General features: G+C 43.8%; 1 protein-coding gene across 5 annotated transcripts in view; it reads right to left on the bottom strand.

Annotated features, from left to right (window-relative positions):
• CAMK1D (calcium/calmodulin dependent protein kinase ID) overlaps positions 1–17,265 on the bottom strand; it is a 217,690-nt gene that overhangs the window by 74,060 nt on the left and 126,365 nt on the right. For all 5 annotated transcript variants that reach the window (XM_035317413.1, XM_035317419.1, XM_035317399.1 and 2 more), the window contains exon 3: positions 12,433–12,507. In XM_035317413.1, coding sequence (XP_035173304.1) covers positions 12,433–12,507 — 75 coding nt within the window. The remainder of the gene's footprint in view (positions 1–12,432; positions 12,508–17,265) is intronic.

Raw genomic sequence — 17,265 nt, 5'->3', positions numbered from 1 at the left:
ACTGGCATGATGCATTTGGCTGCAGCCACATCTGCACACAGTAGGTGACATCCTGGCTTTAAGTGGATTTTTTTAACTTTGGATGTCATACTGCTGCTGTTTTACATTTCCACATAGCAACACCATAAGGATAAATAAATCTATGAGATGATGATGGCCATCACTGGTCATGCTGTTATACACTGTGCCACTGTGGGCAGCTTGGGTTATGGTTTCTGCCTAGGAAGACAGGATAGAGGGAAAAAGCTACTGCACAGGATACCTACAGAAAAAAATAGTATGGATCAAGGCATCGCTGAATAAGTTTTTCAGAATAGTCACAGGTCCCAGCAAGCAAACCTACTGGCTTTTACTCATCCCCAGTCGTACTGCAGTGCTCCTGAGTGGACAAAGCCAGAGGCCAGATTTCAGCACTCTTATTTCTTGTAACAACCTACTGCACAAAGAGTAGCACTGGCTTGAGGAAAAAAAAAAAAAAAAAAAAAAAAAAAATCTTACCCAGAATTAATTAGGAAAGTATTCCCTTTCTGTGGGCAGGGAAATTAGAACACAAAATGACCAGAGACCACAACATAAATCAATGACAGAGTAAGACAAGAGCTCCAGATTTTCAGACCTGTGTGCTCTAACCACAGAGACATCTTCTCAAGACTCTGGAGACCAGCAGCCCCTGGTTCTTGTTACACATTTCTGGAAAACAGATAGAATATTTTTCCGTAGATAGAGACCTGTCCCTTACCCACTCTGCACTGCTAGGTTTTTTAGTTTATACAAGAACACTGCAATCCCTCTAGCAGAGTATACTCAGCCTTCCCAGCACGTCAGAAGCAGTCTAATGAGCACCTACCACTGAGATACTGTGTCTGCTTCTACTTTTTGTACCATATGGTTCAGCTTCTGCTTTTTCCTCCTCCTCTTTTGAGCCGTGAGCTGCCTCCTCTGCCTCTGCCCCTGCCCCTGAGTGCCAAAATTCAGATCGAACTGGTTCTTTAGGACTTTAGAGCCTCACCATTGTGTCATTTGCCTTGCCGGAGGCTGTCACACAACAGGAAAAGCAAATGAGCAATAAAATACTCCTGCACCTGCCTCCCACCAACATCCAATGGGTTGTAAGGTACAGAGCAGCTTTAGGGGACCTGCCACAGAATAGGAGATGGCTATCACGAGCAGCCCCCCTTGGGATGTCCCTGTCCTGAGGTGCTGTAGCAGTTCTGGAGAGCAGGAAGTGTGGGAAGCTGTAGTGGTGCAGGAAGAACCTCTCAGATGAAGTGAGCACAAATGGAGCAGGCCGGGAGCACATGTGTGGGCAGGTAAAGAAGCTCAGGGGTAACTTACTGAATGACTATCTTGGTCACATTTAGCAGTGTGCTCCACAGAAAAGGACATTCAGGGCACTGTCCACAGACAGTGACTACATTAGTTATTTTATTTTAATTTTCTCTTCTTTCTCTTTTTGACCATACTGTTGTGCAAATTGCCTTTTTTGCTTTAAACTTTTGAACATACAAACAAATGAGTTGAGCTCCGGAATGAAAAGGGTGTGAGATAAAATGTCTTTCCCCAGAAATAATTTCTTTTAATATATATTTCATTTCATTTGGTGCAGTTTGAAGAACTACCCGTTCTCCAGTGACAGAAATCTTACCTACATTTCCCTCGACACCCATCAAACTAGACAAGACAGCTCCAAGGTGAAGAAAACCCTTTACACGGCAAATCCAGCTGTGAAACTGTCTGAAAAGAGCAGATTTAAAAGCTTCTAGCTGAGGGTTTCCAGCCCTGAGATGCAAAATATCAGGAGTGCTTTCTGCAGATGGTGCTGCCCCATGCTCGCATGGAACTCATCACGAGTCAATGGATCCTGGGCAGCAAGGAGGTGAATATTTCTGCAGATAACACTGGTATGCAATCAGAATAAGGTCATTTTCCTCTCCTCTGTGCTCTCACTATCACTTAATTGTGTTTGCATTTCTCCTGGCTGGTGGCTTCTGTCAACGGGGTGACCACGACCCTTAGGACCAAGTGCAGATCCCAACACCACCACCACAAGAAGCTTCCCCATGGTGCCAAGACGGGTGTTTGGCTCCTTTTCTCCCTTTTCCAGGAGCTGTAAGAGACTCACGTCAGAGTTTTATTGGCAGAAGATCTAAGCTGGAGGTGAATAGTGAAAATTTCATTTTGCTAACTGACCTTTAATGTAGGAACTTAAACCACAGCTCTTAGTATTTTTTTTCTTTTTTCTTTTTAATTTCTTTGTATGCTTACGTAGGCCTTAATATCTTCACTTTCTTTCAGTGGATTTAGGAATGTTTCTGAGTTCTTTTTCGTTACAATACATTTTTGGAAGAAATATCTTATTTTCATGAATATTTAAAGGCTTCCGACCCAAGAATGCCAGTGCTCCTTGGAGTATTGTCAATTAGGGATTAAGAATTATGAAATGGTTAAGTGCTACTAAGAGAATAATCAGACCGAATAAACATCAGACTCCTCCAAAACATTTTCAGCACTCCAGTCCAGAAATTCATCGACAGCTACAACAGGATCATACAGGCACAAATGCGAATTTTGTCTAAGAGAAGAAAAATGGAGACACAAGGATTTGGGTCTCTTAACTCTCTTTTCCTCCAATTTAAGGGAAAAACAGCCTTTACAGGTTAAAATATAAACATGCAGCATGATCAGAATAAAAAGAGCACATGTTCTATAAATGCATCAAAGAAAAGCTTCACCAGTGACAGCATTTTCTTTTTCTATAAAGTGATTAAAAAAGTAAAAGTTTGGCTACAACAGACCTAACCACTGTTTCAGGGAAAAAAAAATAAAAATCAACCCCAGATTTTTTTTCCATTGAAAACTTTTCCAAGAGAGAATGTTTAAAGCAGAAAACTATGGCAAGAACTCCTTTAGCTCTATGAAAATAGTTTCTTTCGAAAGAGGTAACCACAGCACTACCAAAGAAAGTCAAAACAGGATTTTAGAGAGGAACTGGTATTTCCATTTAAAAATCTACATTTTACATAATTCTGTTTAAAGTCCTGACCCCAGCCCAGCCACAGAAAACTGTATGAATCTCCCTGGCTTTGAAAATATGTGCTATGTAGAGTCTTCAGGGGAAGGTTCCAGAAAAAAAAAAAAAAAAAGAAAAAAAAGAAAAAAAAAAAGTGAAGCAAGAGTTCTTCTCTTTCAGTGTGAATACAAAAAAGACTTTTGTATGGAGTAATAATGCTTCATCATCACCTTGCTTGGTGGGGTCTTCTAAAAGTTTTACGCAGAGCCTCTTAATAAGGCAATAAAAATACAATTGCAAGTTAGTGCAACAGTGGCTCTCTTATAGGCTCTGGAGCAGAATAACCTGACTATATTACCTTGAAGAGAGGTTGAAGCTGAGATATGCTTGGGAAATTAAGCATTTTTTTGGCCACAAATCCATTAGATATCTTCTGGTACACACTGACATGAAACTCTCGTGAGCCTCCTACTGTCTCCAGTCTGTACAACCTTCCTCTAGTAGAAAACTCAGAGGGAAAAACAACTTTTAATAACAGTGCCACCATATAAAAGAACAGACCTGTGAGCACCAATTTTAATTTTGCATTTTGCTTCAGTGCCATGTTATTTCAATTCAAAGCTTTCCAGGTTGTTATGAAAGTCCTTTTCTGTTTAAGGGTGTGTAACCATTTAATCAGAATGCCTCCACATAGTGCCCAAGAGGCATCCTACCATCTCATAATGAATTCTCATGCTGGGGCATATATAGATTTAACGTTTATTATCTGCCTTGCTGCAAAGCCCCTTCCTCCTGAAGCCAACACCAGCTATTTAATTGATTTCAGTGCAGGCAGTAAGTGCACCACAGCGTAAATTACCAGGTACCGAGAGATGCAGAACTAAATGTGCGAGAGCAATTCAGTTACTACGCAAACATCGGCAGCGATGAAACTTGTGGGCAAGGCATGAAAGAAATGAGATGGTTATCCAAAGCCAGCAGAATGGAGTGTAAATTGCTAGGGCTCTAAATAGCCACCTGCCTGCTGTTCGGAGAGAAAGGCCCCACTCCTGCTCTCAGAGAAGCAGTGATATTATAAAGGATTGCTGGCGAATATATATTGCTGCCCTGCGAATCGCCTACGCCAGCCCAAGCTATACAACAGGGGCACATATGCCCCCATGCCCAACTGCAGTGGGGAGTTAGCAAAGGAGCTGCTGATGGAAGAGATTTGAGTCGATGCTGCCAAAATTTTGCTATCGCTGAAAAAAAAAAAAAAAAAAAATAACAATCTACTCATATACTTCTGTCTTAAGGATTTGGTGCCAGTCCTTGCTGGAGACTGGATGTTACGCCAAGCACGTTTTTCATTTTGGGCTCATTCCCTTATTTTGGGAATGTGGTAGGGAGGAGGAATGTCCCTGAATGAGCACCCTCAAAAAGGACTCTTTACTGCATTCACCAGAAGATAATCATATGCCCGTCTGATTTATGAGCCCTCCGAGTCTTTCTGCAACTTTTAAGAATAATACTTTAGAACAGGGCTTATTGAGAGGTTTGGACTAACCTCTTGTTATTGTTGTTGACAAGAGAATCTTCACAACAATAAATCTCTTAAAGAAAAAATCCATTTTCATCTGAATCGTTCATATTTCTACAAAAGGAAACAGCATTACAACGGTGCCTGTTCAAGGAAAATGTGGAAAAAAATCTCTATTATCTTGTTATTCCCAAGGCTACAGAAGAAAAAGGATCACTCCCCATCAGGTGTAGCACAGTGCTTTGATTGAAAATAAAAAAAAAATCAGTGTTGCCTTGTTAATTTGTCCTTATGAGACTCTTCATACTAAGCTATTGATAACGAGTGCAATTTTAGGAGCAAAGACATTGGCATTTGTCTACACCTCTTGAAGGTGACTGCCTACAAAAGGTTTTGGAAATCATCATGAGAAAGTCCTTCACAGTCCCCAAGAAGAAAAAGATTCTAATTTCTCTCTCTCCGTAGGAAGGCTACGCTGATGTACAAGGACTATAAAATGTCCTGCTCCTAGCCAGGGCTGAAGTCCTTAGACACAAAACAGTTGCAAGGAAGCAACACGGCTGATGTTCGGTGCCATTCCCAGGAGAAAGTGCTGAGTTTGGAGAGGACAGGGGGAGCAGGAGCTACTAAAAGTCCTGCCAGAGCCACAAGCAAACAAAAGCCCAAGTGCTCAGGGCAGCTAGGACCAGCTGATGAGCACTTATTGCACTTTTAGGACCAACAAATCTGTTCATGCCCTGGTCTCTGCCTTGACATTGATCTTTCCTGGTCTGCTTATAACCTCTCAACCACTGGAAAAGGAGATACACTCCTTCCTATTGAGCACTTACCAGCATAAGTCAACTGATAATCTTGTCTCCCAAAATTAAAAAATGTGAACTTGGTGCTGGATTAATAACTACCAACCAGTTCCCAAGGGTGTGATGCCAGGGGTCAGTTATGAATTGCTCAGCACTTGCAAAGCTCTTGTGGGAAAGTACTGAAGTACAGTGAGATTAATTCCCCTAACCTTGCAACAGGGTGACCTGTGTTATTCAGTCAGTATGCCTTTGAAGACCTTGTTTAGGCATGCCTTTTTTAAAGATACCTTTTTGGAGCTATACTGATAGCCCATTTTCTGACTGTACTGAGCACTAGAACTGGGCTGAAAACAAAACCTGTGTTGTACATGCCCAAAGAGAGAGGAAAGATTTCAAAGTCTAACACCCCAGCTCTGCAGTCTGCAATATGTCCATATCAAAGGCTGTCATGGGCCTGAGCTTCATTTTTCTGAGCACTTCTCCCACAGTCATGCCTGGTTCTCCCAGTCGTGCCGCACATACTCAACCCTGTTGCTGCTGTCCCACTTCATTTTCTGTGTTCACCAGCTGGATCCATCCTTGGAGAGCCGTTCCTTGTGCAATATCCTATCCCCTGTTCAAAAAACTCTGGTCCATAGAAACACCAAAAGGCTTTTTCTCAACCACAGGACACAGTTAGTGCCATTTCTTGTTCCACTGGAGACTCCCAAAGGCTTTTTTTGTCCACATCAATGATACTTCACTCCACAAGCTGTGACAAAATGAAGTCTTCCTAACTAAAGTCCCTAAAGCTCTGCTCAGCTGTGTCAAAATCCAAGCAAAGTGCCCTTGGCACCTCACAGCCTCCTTCCTGGTGTACCTGCATGTGCACCAGCCTTCCTCATGCTGTAGTTCATAGGCAACATTTGCTCAAAAAGAAAACAAAAAAAAAAAAAAAAAAAAAGGAAAAATCATGAATATTTGCTTGACTGGGAACTGGGATTAGGTCTTTCACTGGCCCCTCCATAAAGTGTGCTGGTCAATAAACCCTCTGAGAGCCAACTGCCACATAAATTTATCATCTTATTCCCATGCAGCATGATGAGGTGCCAGAAGCATGGATGCAACCCCTTCAACACAGACCCAGTGCATTTTCAGTGGGTACCAGGCATTAATTTGAAATGCCTCATATGAGCCAGGAGTATTGGAAATAACCCATCCTATCCCACAGAACCAAGTGAATCCCCCAGTCAATCAGCTCCAGAGTTGTTCACTACTGGAGTTGTTTCTCCTGTTCCCATTACTATAATTATTAATAATGATAATATATACATCATCCACAGAAAACAGAGATGAGAGGGTCTTCTCTCAGCTGCTTGGACATAAGTACTTTCTGCTGCTAAAGAACCCAGCTGGCTTTTCTCGTTCATATAAGTCTCATTGTGAATGAAGGGATATTTCCATCTGTCTTTTACATAATGCTTTATGGGCACAAAAAGCAAGTACGGAATAAATCCCATCTAAGGAATGCGGTACAGCAGATCTATGTTTTGCTTTAATTAGCATCCTGATGTGATAGCGGCTTGGCGTGTGTATCACTGTTTTGTAACACAGCGCGTCCTTGCTAGGCTCCTTAAGGAACCTGGCAAACAAGGCACTTCCCTCAATTGTCTGTTGTTTTTCTTGGAGGCTGAATATTTTCATTGAAATGTCACTTGCAAAGCCTGTCCATGCTCTGCTGCTCTCAGAGTGTGCTCAGGCATTTGACTTTCAAAAAAAAAAAAAAAAAAAAAAAAAAGGAATTTAGTACTTAATCACAGCTTAGCACTCCACTTAACTTGCACGCTTATTTGCAAAGCATACAGGTGGAAAGCAAAATCACAAGCGGGGTAGGTTCTAATAATAATAAAAACTTCTCTAGATTGTACTGCAGGTAGGTGCATGCCTGTCTGAGCTACCTCTCTCGCAGGGTTATAACAAGCTTACATGTGGTGGGGGAAGCTGATAAACAGCAGAAATGTGGCGCTGAAACCCTGGGCCTGCAAAAGACTGGGCTCTCTGTGTACGAGCTCTGGGGGAGCCCCCATCACCCTGGCTTTTCTGTGCTGGAAATCTGAATAATTCAGCAGAATTAAGATGTCAAACTGGAAAACCCCTGAGGTCAGGATATTAAGCTCTGTTTGGGTTGTTTTTTGTAGAGGTAGGGAGAAGCATTTCAGGGTCAGCTGCAGCAGGCTGCTCTCTGTAAAAACTTGCCCTGAGCAGGGTCATCATGGTCTCAGACAACCTCATCTGGAGGAAATCCTCCAGCTTCTTCGGTAATCAAGAAAACAGGCTGACAGGATCTGGGTAAAACAACCCTCCTACAGAGAAGGTCACTGTTGGGTTGCACAGCCACCAAGGAGCCCACTGATGGAGCTTTCACTTCTCAGGATCCCAAAGATCTCAAACCAGAACCTGGACCATGCACCTGCCTCCATTTCTTCTCAGCTCTGATGCTTTAGTGCTGCTAGAAACCCCCATTTCCTTCTGAAACATCTCAAAAGTTAGCTCCGGTGTTGCAGCGCTTCACCAGAGCATGCCCCGAGCCCCTGGTATTAATAGAAATTTATCTGAATTTGGCACTATTCTCAGTGTGAAAAAAAAGTGCAGAGAAACTCCAAGGTGGGTGTTGAGGTTCAATCAATACTTTACCCAACTATATGCTTTCCAGGGCCTGCTGGCGTAACATTTAGCCATTTGAACAGCCTTGTTACCTTCATGAGGAATTAGAGAAATAAGACTTCCAGCATAAGTTTAAAGAAATAAGACTTCCAGCATAAGTTTAAAACACAGACTGGAAGATGTAGTAATTAGGGAATGCTGGAAGATGTAGTAATTAGGGAATGCTCCATGCCCATCAGCATGGAGCAATGGTGTTGATTCCCTGGGGACAGTGTGACTGGAGATTTTTAAGAACAGGCCAGGTGAATGCCATAAGCTTCGAAGGTGCCAGTTGGACCTATTTTTAGCCAGTTTCCCAAAGGAAGTGAGGCACATGTGGTCGCTGTCTGTCCATCTCATTTTGTCAACCCTACTGACTGCTGACCAATCGGTCAAACTTCAGCAGAGGACTGGAGATGCCAAAAACATTATGTTCTTACACATTTTAAGAAAATGGCTGAATAAAGGCGAACAAGGAAATTAACACCATCATTGATTTTTAACAAGGTCCATATCCTTTTGGAGAGGCAACATCTCCAGCCTCTCGGCCGTGGCAGTGAGCAACGCATCTCCGTGGAGGCACGGAGGGAACTCGTGCATGGCCCATGCCCAACGGAGGGCGCACACAGACCTGCAGGAGACCAAACATCACTGCTTCACGCCCTGATGCAGGCAAACAATACGGATGAAGTCAGAGCCGAGCTTTGGGGATCTGCTCTGACCTGCACGGGCAGCAGCTTCTGAAACAGCGCATCCAGACAGTCCCATAGTGCTTAGACGGAAAATGCATGTTTATGTAAATCCCTTTTTATGCATGACTTTCCAGCATGCAAGGGATGAATCACCAATATCCAAAGAGACCATTTGTGCCAATGAAATGTTAGTATCTAACAATACTAACCATAACAGGAAATTTCCTTATACTGGCAAGATGAAGCGAGGCAGAGAGTTTAGAATACACCAGGGGTAATTCTTACAAGGTGGACCCAGTAGCAACCTGCAATTGCTCACTAACAAAGTTTACTGTCAAGCCAAGACATAGTTCAATAGAGCTTTTATTTCTGAAATTACTTTATTTTCCCCTGTCTTCTCTGATATCCTCTGGGGAAATCTCACCCAGCATCCAGAACGAATGAAAACTTCAGAGTATTTTGGTGTTTGTCTTTGTTCTTGGATTGAGGTATCCTCTATTTGAGGTAAATAAAAGAAGGAATAATGGCCCAGCCATTTCTAAGAAACAGGTAAATGCCTTGAGACAGCACGTGAAAATCTGAGCTGTCAGATCTGGAGATCCCTGAGCTGGTCTCTGGTCTACCTTGCAATAACAGGGCTGGGACAGAAGTTTTATGACGGATTGTATAAAATGTATGTAAAAGTAAGGGCTTGAAACCGAAGCTGGAGATGAGATTTCCACAAGAACCTGCCAGGAAACACACAGGACATTCACCAACAGCTACCTAAACCTGGGAACAGCTCCCAGAGGACTTGCAAGAATAAATTAAACATCAAGTAGACGCAGACAGCCGCCTCTTCGCCTCCTTTCCTACGAGCTCCAGCACAGACACTGCCACCTGTGCCTGCCCATATCTTTGACAGAGCAAACAAGGTGCAACACTTATCCTTTAGGATGGCTGGCTAACAAGCATGACTTTCAAGTAATAGCAGATGTACTAGAGGGTAAACATACACAGGGGTATGGAGTACTTCCAACAGCCTTCTCCCATGGTGAGCTGTGAGATGCTCAGGGGCTGTAACGTGGATTTTCCCCAAAACTGCAAGGAATGCTCTGAAGGCTGGTGATGAAAATGCTGCCCGTGCAACAGAAAATCTCCTTTGGCAATCGTGAGTAAGTGCCCACCTAGAAAGCAGTGAGTCACGGAGAAGGGCACGTGGATTTGAGATCTGTTCTGCCTGTAATACCGGTCTTTGGTCCTAATTTTACCCATTATTTTTATCTTAATTGGGCTTCCTGGAACTTGCTTGATCATAACCACTTCTAATTCACACCAAACCCCAGTTTTAAACATTCATAACCGTTGCCTCAATTAGGAGAAATATACAAAAATCCAGAAGCTAAAAAACCCACGAGGAATCTAATAATAAATAGGGCAGAGATGTAAACAAATAGATACCTCATGCCATGCAATGCTTCAGAGCTATTGTATCAACAAGTTGGTGTTACCTTGGAAACAAGAGATTATTCATGCATGCCTTCTCCCTGATGGAAACCGGGAAAGGAGGCATGCAGAATTGATTCTGAGTCTTCAGAACTTTGTGGAGATGCAGCCCCAGATCCCAGCCATTGATGAAAACTCAGAACAGAAGGGGGGTGGGGGTGTAGAGGTTGCATCATCCTTGATGTGATGCCCATGGTGTTGAGGATGACCGTGCTCTCCTCCTCGCCTCCTTGGCACTGCACAACCCTTTTCCAAAAGAGTGCAGAAGATTATTCCTAGGATTTGTCCTGTGCAGAACACAGGACAATGCAGCCTTGTCTTGATTTGCAGCAGTGAGGAGGGCTAAAAACAACTTGACACAATATTAGCTGTCTTTAATAAAATAAGCTAATGTGTTTTACCCCATAGCTGAGTCTAATTAAGTGCACGACACATACGCGTTTCAGCACACAGGCTCTGCATGAGTGGGAGTTTACATTGCTGTCACTTGGTCACACTCAGATATGTGCCCAAATTCAAACAAAATGTTCCCAAAATTTTGATTCTTCATCCCAGTTGAAGGAGTAGCCCCAGCCCTGAACTCTCCAGGTGGGTTCCCAGCTGCTGACTTCAGCCAGACATCCCACTACCATGCTCTTTGGTGAACCATGTCTCTACGACAGCTAAATGCTCAGTCCTGGGGAAATAATAATTTGTCTGGGTTTACAAACACAGCTATGACTGGAGGAATAGTTTCCTAGCTAAATGTTGAATTGGGAGCAAGTAGTTTGTCCCTGGTCACCAGCAATGCACTTGGGAACACATGGGAATGACACAAATCTCCATTGGGGCAGGTTCAGCCTGGACATTAGGAAAAAATTCTTAAATGTGAGGGTGGTCACACACTGGCACAGGCTTCCTAATGAGCTGGCTGATGCCCCATGCCTGTCAGTGGTCAAGAGGCATCTGGACAATGCCTTCCATGATACGCTTTAATTTTTGGTTAGCCCTGAGGTGGTCAGGCAGTTGGACAAGATGATCTCTGAAGGTCCCTTCCAGATGAACTATTCTATTTCTTTCTGTTTATGCTATTCAGTGTTGCCTATGAATATAGCCCTACATTTTAGACAAACCAATGATATGAACATAAGAAATTTGGAAAAGTGAGGGTTACTCTACATTAAGCAAGTTAATAATAACTAGGACTAATTACCAAAACACAAATGAGGATTTGTAAATCAGCTGGTCATGAAACTGGTACTTCCCACAATCCAGCTGGCGTGCTGGAATTTGCATAACATTGACGTGCCTGTTCAAATTGTTTTGCAGCATTTTGGGCAGAAACGTAGGACTACAAACACAAACTAAAAATGCGTAGGGCACTATTTCTCCCACACTGCCAGCAGGATAGCTACTAATGACATCAGGTCCCCAACAGCTTCCTGCAGGGTATTTAACTCCAGAGCTGCTCCAAGCTCCCCTATGGCACATCTGGCTCTTCACAGATGCACTTTATCCCTCTGTCCTGCGTCTGCACTGCTTTTGTTTCAGGTGACCTTATCGTTGAAGAAGAGATAGGCAAGATGGTAAGAGGAAATTTTAACTTCATGTCATATTTTGCAATTGATTTCAGAAAGAAAAAACAAACAAACAAACAAACAAACAAACAAACAAAAAGCGGTATGAGCATCACTTCCCTCCTCCCCACCAAGTGGATGTGACAGGAGGGCTAGGTCAGCCACAACACATCATGTACCTGATGGGATCCTGTTCTGCTCAGGCTCAGTGTGGGGGTAAAAGGTGGAACAAGAGGGACTCTGGTGAGAGACACATGTCAAGAAACATGCCATGAGATGGCCCTGCTGCTGAAACAAGCTTTCTTGCAAATCTACCACCCATGCATGTGGTGGCATCTTGGGTTAGATCTTGCTCAGGACAGACAAGGTATCTGTTGAGTCAACAGAGGACTAAACCATGCATGGCAACTCCATGCATATGGGGCCATTTCTGATCCCTTAGGGATCCCCTGTTTACTCTGATTTAATTTCTGCAAGACCATTCACAAGACACCTTAGCTCCCAATTTTGCAACAATTCAGCCCGTTGCACCTGAAGGTTTATTTTAACCAACAACCAGAGATTTTGCAGACCATAGCACACAAGACAGATACTTCTCACTTATCTCATCTCTTGAGCTAAAGAACGAAATGAGAACAAGAGGAGTTGGCAATTTTGCCACAGAAACTTGATTAGGTTCAGTACTTACAATTGCATGACCAGGTATAAATGGTTTGGGCTCTCATAGATGTCTTCCAGGGCAACTATATTTTCATGCTTGATCCTGAAAAAAAAAAGTAAGACGAGTAAGTAGAAGATGAAACAGAGGGCTGATGAAAGATGAAAAAAGGGGCTGCAAAACAGAAAGCTACTTTTAGTTGAGCACTAATTGCCAGTGCTCCAATCAGCACCATAAAATAGGATCTTGACCGAAATAAACAGTCACAAGTGTTTCACAGCCCAGAATTCTGTTATTACTCACAGAAAATTCCTTCAATCTGCTATGAGGTCAAATGTTCAATGGTTATGTATTTGGGACATTAGAGGTTTAAAGACCTCTAATGTCAGGTGAATGGAGATGGTGGCTTGGAGGTTGAAGTCTCCAGACAGCAGCAAAACTGAGTGCAAGGGGATGGAGGCAGGGTGTGGGCTGGAGGGATTTGTCTCCATGCAGAAGCTAGAGCATGTGTACAGAGGCCATACAACAGCCCCATGCCCCTTCCCTCTGAATTTGGCCCACTCTGACGTCACATCCAGTCTGGATGCCCAAATTTCCCTGCAGTGTTATTAAGCACTGCATGCTTTCCATCCAAATGCTCCTGGAGGGTTTTCTACACCCTCATGACACAGAGCAAGAAATCCTTCAAATCATCACCCCCGAGAATTGCCTCAGTCTCCATAGAGCTGCTTTCTTCTCGCTCTGAACACAGTTACATAAACACAGAATTTCTGAAGTGACTGAATTTAGTGATCTGCCATGTGGATTTTCTGATGTCTCCTAAGGGCTGAGCCTCCGCTGACACTTCTCACCAGGGACATGCACAGGCAGATCGTGCAATGACATAAACCTCACTTCTAAAGGAAACCAGGTTTAAAATACAGCCCAGCAGGTGGGCGAGGGGCATGGATCATTCCCACCAAGCCTCAAGGACCTCTGGTTTGTCAAAATGCTAGCTTTAAAGAGAAAAATTATCTCTGTAAACTTACATATAATTAACTACTCAGAGCAAAGCCAAAGGATGCATTTAACTTGTGCAAGACCTAAAGAGACAACCAGTACAACTCCAGGGGCAGAATATTAATTACACCAATTAAAGACAATTGTTTTAAGAGCAAGAGAAAGCTGGGAAATGCCATGCACAGTCTACTTATTAAACAGCATATGGACATGCTCAGAAAGAAGGTAAAAGTGCATTATCAGCAAATGCAGAACTCTCTACATGTCTCAAGGTTCACGAAGATTAATTAAAAAGCTTAATTATGTGTCAAGACCTCATCCTCAGCACTAGCAAGCATCCCAATGTCTGTGTGATGATGCTGAGAGCAGAAGGTCCCCTGTGCCTGGCAGGGTCTTTCCAGTAAGAACAGAGACTAATCCAATTTCCTCTGAATTCACCAGAAAGATTATGACTGACCTGAATTTATGCCCACAATCAGTCATCAAAACCTGCATTCATATAAGGACCTCTGTGTGCAGGAAATTTAACATCAACAACAAGTGAGCCTAAATACAATACGCTACAGGATGTCAGAGCAACAAATACATGAGTAGGCTCTTCACTTTGCTTAAATATCAGGAAAATCCCGTGATATTTTAGCAAAATTTCCTGGTAGACTGCATCACAAATCAAGTTCTTCTTATTGACAGCAGGAAACCAATAGACCACCCACTTGGCTTTGTACGGTCCCTTAAGGGTTGCAATTAGGGCAAGGACAGTTTTGCTTTGTTTCAGTGAACTGAAGGCAGTCTTAACTCCCAAAAGGCATTTCCAGCAAATACTCACTTTTAGTGGAAACCCTTATGTGTGTTTATTCATTTTTCTTTATGCACACACAGAGGCATGTGATCATCTGTGTACCTGAGACCATCACGACAGAGAAGGTAGTTTTAATACCAGTAGTGATAGCTGTTTAAAGCCTCCAACATAGCCTACAGCACAATTTTAACGCACACATATATTAATGCCTTTCTATAAGTGTGTGGCAAATCAAACGCTTTGCATTTCTATTTTTATTTTCTATTTCGAGAGCCTCTTTTTTATTTTGGGAACCTCGGAGGTTCTCCAAACTCAACCCAAGCCCTGTGAGGCAGCTGCCAGCAACACCTAGAGGTTGCACGCCCATAGGTAGCAGGGGGGAGCACCCACAAAGACGAGCAGTTGGGGTGGCAGAGGGCAGAGAGGAGCCCATCAGACACACAGCGCTGCAGGCTGAGGGTTGCCACAAGACCTTCTCCCTTTCCTCATTTGCAAAGCAAATGGGCCCCGTGCTGCTGCACTGTCTGAAGGCGGATGCACTTGCTCAGCTTTAAAGCGATTCCTCGGTGAAAGACATGGAGAGAAAAGAAAGCAGAACGAAGGAGTGAGACAGGGGATAGAAAACCCAAGAAGAAAGGGAAAGAAGGCAGCAGAAGCTGAATCACCCCCAAAGAATAAAAAGAGTCACCCTGTAGGGATGAGGATATTTGGAAGAAGATGTCCTCAGGGGTCACAGCCATGCACAACAGCCACCCCTCGACCACTGGCACTGGAGGGGCTCCCTGTGATGGTCAGAGGCATTTATTTCTGCTCTGCCTCAGCCTCCCCGTGCTCAGCAGGGCCTTCACCTTGCCGTTACACAGTGCTTAATATTCCTGCCAAAGCGCACATCGCTTGGCTCGCTCAATGTTTCCACACTCAGAGGGAATCCTGAACGATATGCTATTTAAAGGAAAATGGAATTCAAAATTAGAAAAAGACAATAATCAATGGAGCTAGCTCGGGCAGAAGCCTACGGGTTAGATCCAGCTGCAGGCTGGGCTGGTGAAGCTGAGCAGCTGTGAGCTTCCCAGCAGAGGTCACTGCAGCCAGCAGCAGCCGCTGCTGCTCTTTGCTCAGACTGCACAAGTTCGTGCACCCCATTCCTCACTCTAAAACATGGGAGAGCGATCGCCTAGAGCCCTGCTACAAAGTAATGAAGCCTCCCTGACTGAACACTGTTCTTTACGACACCACCTCAGGATTTGTGGGATCGGGTGTGTAACTGATGTGGCATTTTGTCCACCCTGCAAAGCCCAGAGGGGAGCAGGACAGGTGTGAGGCACTCCTCAGCAGCACCAGACATATGGGGAACGGGGACGGATGCTCCTGGCTTGCACAGGTGCTTGGGTAAATCGAGAACCGAGGAAAGCACCATGCAGTGGCAGCTACTTGATGGTCACAGATCAGGAGGGATTTGGGGATGGCTTACTGAACTCTGCTTTTATCCCCTTTTAGAAGCACCAAGTGAATATCAGAGGTTCGGGGATTCATACTGCTAATTCTCAGAATGCCTCCATGCAGCCCCACAGTGGTCTCTCTTAGCAGAAGTACTTGCCCAGCTACCCAAGAAGAAAGAACCTCAGAACCTGCTGAGGTTTATTCTTTCAAAGGTGCTGTTCTCACTTCGCAGAGGGAAGGCAGTGTGCAGGAAAGCTAAAAGGGTTTTCTGCAATCCGATGGGAGGACGAAGCAGATCACCCAAAGCCTTATTATTCCAGTTCCCTCTCCCAGAGGGGCATTAAGGTGACAATGCCCCAAAAGCAAACATCAAAACCTGGGTTTCAATAAAGCATTTTAGATCAGTTTATATAAATTGTTACAAACAAGGAAACAGCCATCTGAGGAAATCTCCCTTATCACTCTTTCAACCTCCACTTTCTCACACTTGATGTTTTTCTGGCTGCTCTCCCTCCTTCCTGGCAAATCTGAGGTGCTGCTTCCATCTCCTGCACCCCACTGTGTCCCCAAAAATCCCCCTGTGTTTGACACAAAGGGAAGGTGCCACCTCCTATGAGATTCAGCTATAAGACCCAGGAGCTGCTGGAGTCAAAGAAGGAAAAAATAACTGGAAATGAGAATAAGGGAAATTTAAGTATAGAAAAAAATACGAGTGATTAATCCTAGTGAGAAACCAGAAAAAGAAATGATGGATTTATCAGATTCAGAGCAGCACTGGTTTGAAAGCTGTGCAGGCAGACACGAGCCACAAGGCACGATGCAGATGCAACTGAATAAAATTATAGGATTTTCCCTCTGGCCTTTCCAGTCTGTGATTCTGCTCATGTGATTCTACAGAGGTGTCAGCGACATGAGCAAACAGGGGCAATGCTGTAGCTGAGCAATATAACATGCATGAACTATAAACTGTAGATTAGATAGAATATAAAAATCTAATAAAAATATAAACAATCTAATGTATAGATAAGAATTGAATCTAGTAATCTAATAATCTAATATTCATATTTATAGATTGAATATAAGAAACTATTGCATATATGAACCAATGATCTAATTGCTAGCTAGGACTTAGAGGAATGAACTGAACAGGGCAACCAAGGACTTCGGGTGGCTTTTCCGAGCATGGCAGCTGTGCAAACAAGGGCTGATGGGAGAGCGTTTGATCTGCTGCAGAGCACCAAGCACCGACTGGTCTCCTTTGCTTGCTGTGGAGTCATTGCGCAAGAGGGTTTGGCGTCACATCATTTTTCCCTGACTGCCACAGCACCCAGTGCTGCTGAAACACAGAAATATCTTCCTCTGAAGGAGATGAAACCTGCCCAGGAAACAAGACCTGACTTGACCAGGAGTGATGTTTGGACGACACTTCCCATCATGCTGACCTGGGTGTGCTGCGACGTTTCAGTAGCGATAAGTACATGGCTTGGAGCCCCAGTGATGCCAAAATTTGCCCTCAATACTGGACAGCACAGAGCTACCACGTCCCACTCACTGCTACCAGAGGGTAGAAGTGCCATGGGATCAGAACGAGCCCCAACAGCTAAAGCTGTTGGCTTTAGCTGGAG

Source organism: Oxyura jamaicensis, chromosome 1, assembly GCF_011077185.1.
Source record: "Oxyura jamaicensis isolate SHBP4307 breed ruddy duck chromosome 1, BPBGC_Ojam_1.0, whole genome shotgun sequence".
Lineage (NCBI taxonomy): Eukaryota > Metazoa > Chordata > Aves > Anseriformes > Anatidae > Oxyura > Oxyura jamaicensis.
This window is presented reverse-complemented; position numbering and strand designations above follow the sequence as displayed.